This window comes from Erpetoichthys calabaricus, chromosome 11 (genome assembly GCF_900747795.2).
Source record: "Erpetoichthys calabaricus chromosome 11, fErpCal1.3, whole genome shotgun sequence".
NCBI classification, from domain to species: Eukaryota; Metazoa; Chordata; class Cladistia; order Polypteriformes; family Polypteridae; genus Erpetoichthys; species Erpetoichthys calabaricus.
In genome coordinates, this window is record NC_041404.2 from 152,155,658 (window position 1) to 152,161,657 (window position 6,000).

The 6,000-nt window shown below is 39.4% G+C and overlaps 1 protein-coding gene across 37 annotated transcripts in view; it reads left to right on the plus strand.

Annotated features, from left to right (window-relative positions):
- Nucleotides 1-6,000, plus strand: part of rbfox1 (RNA binding fox-1 homolog 1) — a 2,603,746-nt gene that overhangs the window by 2,594,643 nt on the left and 3,103 nt on the right. For all 37 annotated transcript variants that reach the window (XM_051933405.1, XM_051933409.1, XM_051933407.1 and 34 more), the window contains one exon: nt 5,829-5,904. In XM_051933405.1, coding sequence (XP_051789365.1) covers nt 5,829-5,904 — 76 coding nt within the window. The remainder of the gene's footprint in view (nt 1-5,828; nt 5,905-6,000) is intronic.

Genomic DNA, 6,000 nt, shown 5'->3' on the forward strand with positions numbered 1-6,000 from the left:
TCTTTCTTATTCATAGAGCATGAGACACATGGGGAGTTCTTTATATGATTGATAATTTGTATCCTATGTGGGATACGGCCCTGACACAGACAGGTAGACATCGTTTTAAGCACCACACACGTTTATTTACACAATACTATTTACAAGTGACAGCACACAACCCACTTTCACCCCCAAAGTCCAGGCCTCTTACCAATGCCTCTGTTCAGGTCCGCCTCCACTCCTCTCCTCCCAAGCTCTGTCTTTCTTCCTCCCGACTCCAGCCATCGAATGGAGGGAGGTGGCCCCTTTTATATCCACCTGGATGTGCTCCAGGTGCCTCCCAATGAGCGCCTGCCAGTACTCCCCGGTGTGGCAGAAGTGCCGGCTGTGCACCCGGAAGCACTCCAGGTGTCCCTAGTCTTCTTCCCCCGAGAACTTCCAGGTGTGACGATAGTGCTGAGGGCCATGGCTCCTCAAGCATGGCGGTGACCACGGGCCCCTATAGGTTTGAGCTTCCAAGCTCCTTTCCCGTGGTCCCCATAGCCACCATTGCGGTCGCCCCCTCGTGGTCTGGAGGAGGTGTAATACCACCCCCAGCCGCTTGCCACACCTATTAGATATGTTTCCTATACCATTCAACTAAAGTTGAAGTTAAAATGAAATACGTGAGATAATCATGCAAATCTTAACAATAAGAATAAAAGCTTTTGCCTTTTTGCCAAACCTGTAAACTGATTTTTAGAATTTTGTTAAAGGTACAAGTTTTGTACCACTGACTGAAATCCTGGGCCATTTTAAAAACAAAAATACAAAGAGTAACATTTTGCTTTATCAGAATAGTGAAGATGAATGTTTAATCCCTTCAATAGCAGAAACAAAATACAAATTAAGCAGTGTATACATTAATTTTTCCCATATTTTTTATAAATTATATATCATATCATATAAGCAATATATTGGTCCAGTGAAACGAAAACATTTCATGTGTAAGTGGTACTTATAGTTTTTCACACCAAAGAAAAATGTTGTAAAGTAAAAAAAAAATAGTTTATGTGAAAAATGATAATATTCTAATTTATTGTTGCCAGATTTGTGTTTTAAAGCCAGTGATCAATAACATGACAGTAGTGATGCAGCAGAAATAGTGCATGTAACCAGCTATATGGAATTAAAGGATTAAAATGGCCACAGGTAGGCTCTCCAGGCAGGCATCAAAGTGAATTTAAAGGAGAGATCTGCGCAGTAACTGATAAAGGCTGGACTGCTGAGGGACCTAAGTTGGACGAAATGTTGAGCAAGAGAAAGTAAAGAGGCAATCGCATAAAAGTGATCAAGAGAGTACCAGAAATGAACAGGACTGAAGTAAAAGTTGTTCTCAGGTTTGGTCTTGAAGTTGGTTTTATGTTTTTATTCCAAACAACTTACTCAATTAGAAACCAGTCCTTGGCTATAATAATGAATGCTTTTAATTAGGTTTATGGCTTGTTAGGGCTTCCATTCTGACATATTAAATCATTCTTATATTGTAGATTACTCTTTCCTAAAAGCTATTTTTGTGAACCAGAGTAGATTAGTAATTGTCAGTCCTTCTTTTTTCCCTTTCATTTCTTTTCAAATACTTCATTAAACCAGTTTATGTTCAGCAAACTATTGTGAAAAGGAACAAGTTAGAGAAGTTTTTCTGTAAATCAGTTTTGCAGCCGATATGGTTAGTTGTTTTTTTTCTAACAGGTTTCACAGTCATTTTTCATTATTGATTTCTATCCAGAAAAGCACTGTAGTGTGAGATTTTCATTTATAGAAAATGTAGGAAATGTTGCATTTTTGCAGTAGTTTAAATGCTTCACTCTTTTTGTTTTGTAGTTTTCCTGTTTGTCTATAGCTGTAGACTGTAGCTACTTATAGCTATCATGCTCAGTAGTAAATACAGCCTAAATAACCCAAATACCAGGAAAAGTGGAATGAAAATCTTTAAAACCAAAAATTACATTATCTACAACATACATAAATGCTTGCCTAATTCAAATGAAAATATAACCAGCCTCCCGTTTCGTAAAATATGATTGGTCACCAAAGCAATCCAGGAAAGAAGCACACATTTAAGTAAGGTAGGACTCCATTTTAAAGCAGAATGTGGTTGAGAGAGAAACCAGTTGCAACAGTGGGTCCTGGATAAAAGGTGAGGGCCTCTGGGTTAGATGGTGAACTACTGATTCTTTTATCATGTGCATCTCATTGTGGTTGCCAGCCTGTTAAGACAATGAGAAGCAATTAAAAGCCACTGTTTAAAAGTAAAAGAAGCCATTAACGGTTTGGAATCTTAGCAAGGGAGTTAAAAGGAAGCACAACAATGCTGTTTGAGAAGTATTTCCTTCAGCAGCAATAACTGGCTTTGTCAAAGTTGAAACACTACAGTTACCTACAACAAAAGGTCAGATGTTATGCTCCAGACCTGTTCTGCTCAGATGTTTTGTCAGTTCAATTTTGTAGTGTGGATGTTGGGGCAACAACCTGGCTGTTGTAAATAAATACCCTTATCACAAAACAGCGATGTAAGTTTTCAACATTATTTGATAACATACAGTGCATCCAGAAAGTATTCAAACCACATCACTTTTTCCACCTTTTGTTATGTTACAGCCTTATTCCAAAATGGATTAAATTCATTTTTTCCTCAGAATTCTGCACACAACACCCCATAATGACAACGTGAAAAAAGTTTACTTGAGGTTTTTGCAAATTTATTAAAAATAAAAAAACTGAGAAATCCCATGTACATAAGTATTCACAGCCTTTGCTCAATACTTTGTCGATGCACCTTTGACAGCAATTACAGCCTCAAGTCTTGTTGAATATGATGCCACAAGCTTGGCACACCTATCCTTGGCCAGTTTCGCCCATTCCTCTTTGCAGCACCTCTCAAGCTCCATCAGATTGAAAGGAAAGCGTTGGTGCACAGCCATTTTAAGATCTCTCCAGAGGTGTTCAATCAGATTCAAGTCTGGGCTCTGGCTGGGCCACTCAAGGACATTCACAAAGTTGTCCTGAAGCCACTCCTTTGATATCTTTGCTGTGTGCTTAGGGTCGTTGTCCTGCTGAAAGATGAACCGTTGCCCCAGTCTGAGGTCAAGAGCGCTCTGGAGCAGGTTTTCATCCAGGATGTCTCTGTACATTGCTGCAGTCATCTTTCCCTTTATCCTGACTAGTCTCCCAGTTCCTGCCGCTGATAAACATCCCCACAGCATGATGCTGCCACCATCATGCTTCACTGTAGGGATGGTGCCAGGTTTCCTCCAAACGTGACGCCTGGCATTCATACCAAAGAGTTTAATCTTTGTCTCATCAGACCAGAGAATTTTCCTTCTCATGGTCAGAGAGTCCTTCAGGTGCCTTTTGGCAAACTCCGTGCGGGCTGCCATGTGCCTTTTACTAAGGAGTGGCTTCTATCTGGCCACTCTACCATACAGGCCTGATTGGTGGATTGCTGCAGAGATGGTTGTCCTTCTGGAAGGTTCTCCTCTCTCCACAGAGGACCTCTGGAGCTCTGACAGAGTGACCATCAGGTTCTTGGTCACCTCCCTGACTAAGGCCCTTCTCCCCCTATCGCTCAGTTTAGATGACCGGCCAGCTCTAGAAAGAATCCTGGTGGTTTCGAACTTCTTCCACTTACGGATGATGGAGGCCACTGTGTTCATTGGGACCTTCAAAGCAGCAGAAAGTTTTCTATAACCTTCCCCAGATTTGTGCCTCAAGACAATCCTGTCTCAGAGGTCTACAGACAATTCCTTTGACTTCATGCTTGGTTTGTGCTCTGACATGAACTGTCAACTGTGGGACCTTCTATAGACAGGTGTGTGCCTTTCCAAATCATGTCCAATCAACTGAATTTACCACAGGTGGACTCCAATTACACTGCAGAAACATCTCAAGGATGATCAGGGGAAACAGGATGTACCTGAGCTCAATTTTGAGCTTCATGGCAAAGGCTGTGAATACTTATGTACATGTGCGTTCTCAATTTTTTTTATTTTTAATAAATTTGCAAAAATCTCAAACTTTTTCACGTTGTCATTATGGGGTGTTGTGTGTAGAATTCTGAGGAAAAAAATGAATTTAATCCATTTTGGAATAAGGCTGTAACATAACAAAATGTGGAAAAAGTGATGTACTGTGAATACTTTCCGGATGCACTGTAGCGATCAACAGTCAGTCTGTTAGCTAACTAATTTAACACATTCATAAACTATCATTAAATGGAGTAACCATCACACTCTGTATGCAGACACGGGTTGTTTGGTGCGTTTCCGAAAGTCATGTGTTTATATTGTACTGCCTTTATGAAAACCCCAATAGCAATACGCGCTACTGTATGTGATAGCTTGACAATCCCTGCAATGCATTCATTCCATTTTCTGTTTCAACGTAAGTCTAATTTCCATATTAAAAAGGCTGGTAGAGAGGCCAGTTTAATATTTCTAAGTGTGGTGCTGCTGGTTGTGTTATTATCTTTAATGATTGTAGCAGATTTTGCAGTAGCTGATCGTACTAAAAAACAGATCTATTTAATGGGCATACACATTTACACAGTCAGCGTGCAAAGGTGGGATGAGAGAAGAATTTAAAAAAAAAACTGCATGACATTAGATGGAATTAGAGCATTAGAGCCGTGTTTTTAACGTGATAGTGACAGTAATACATGTTAAATTATTACTAACATTTACCTTTCGGGGCATTTTTTTGCCCAAGCCCTTGTGTTTTAAGGGGCAAAATTGTTGAATTTTGAGGTATTGTGCTGATCTGTTATTTTATTTTTTTGCTGTGGAGTAGCATTTGTTTTAAGTTTTTAATCTCGAGTTAGTGAAAAATTTATTGGGTATAAATAAACAATCGAAGAGCATTCACTGTATCAAGAAATCTGATACTGCTCTTTTTCAGAAATTACCTTTAGCTACCATATTGTAAATACAATAGAGCAGCGCATCAAGGAACAAATACAAATGTGTACTTTACACCAGGGTGAACACTTCTGGTCTAGGAGCGCTATAGTGGCTGCAGTGTTTCTTTCCAACTAGTCACTTAATGCTTGTTTAATACTAAAACATGCCGTTTGTACATTTGATTTTTGTTCCTGTTATTGTACTGCATTACAAATTTGTAATACTTTGCTGGGAAAATTAACAACGTGTTTCATTAACCAACGATTAATACAACTTAGGGTACTTTTTCTGATATTCTCCTAATAGTTTTCTTAATAAATCATTAGAAGGCATAGAAGCAAATGGTACTGTGCTGGTTTGTTAGGTTGTTACCTCTTTGTTTCTCAAGCCTTGTGAATTTACTAGTACTTAGGAAACAAGAAAATAAATTCCTACGGTATTATGTAAATTCAAACAAATCAGTCTGAATATACTCCTGTGTTCTAAAAATTACATCAGCATAACTCTCTTATCGAATGTCAAAAGAAGTACAAACGTCAGGCAGATAGCTGTACTGAATCATCTGATTTAATGAGAACTTCAGTTAACAACAAGGGTTAAGGAACTGGTTGGAATAAATGCCTGCTGCCAATATGGCCCTTCAGGACAAATGTGTAAACTTTTAGGTTTTGATGCTATTGTGTTTGGTGTGTTTGCTTCTTACCTTAAAGTGTTCAATGAAAGAAATAATAAAATGTGTTTGGTTTCTGTTTCTTAGTAGAGTGGCAGGCATGCTCTTCTGTAAGCATGCAGGGAGTGGTGAGCACACATTTCCAGAGTCTGCATGAACGAAACCATTCCTTCTAGACGGTTGTGGAATAATTGAATTTGTAACATGCGCTCTGCTGTGTTTTTTTCTTTTGCCTGCAGTTACGGACGAGTTTATGCTGCAGACCCCTACCACCACGCACTTGCTCCAGCAGCCACCTACAGCGTTGGTGCCGTGGTAAGCCATATGTATACCTCTACTTGTGTTTTTATGGAGTTTTGCCTTCCTTATACTCCTCTCTTTTATGGCCTTTTTTTTTCCTCCTGCATGGAT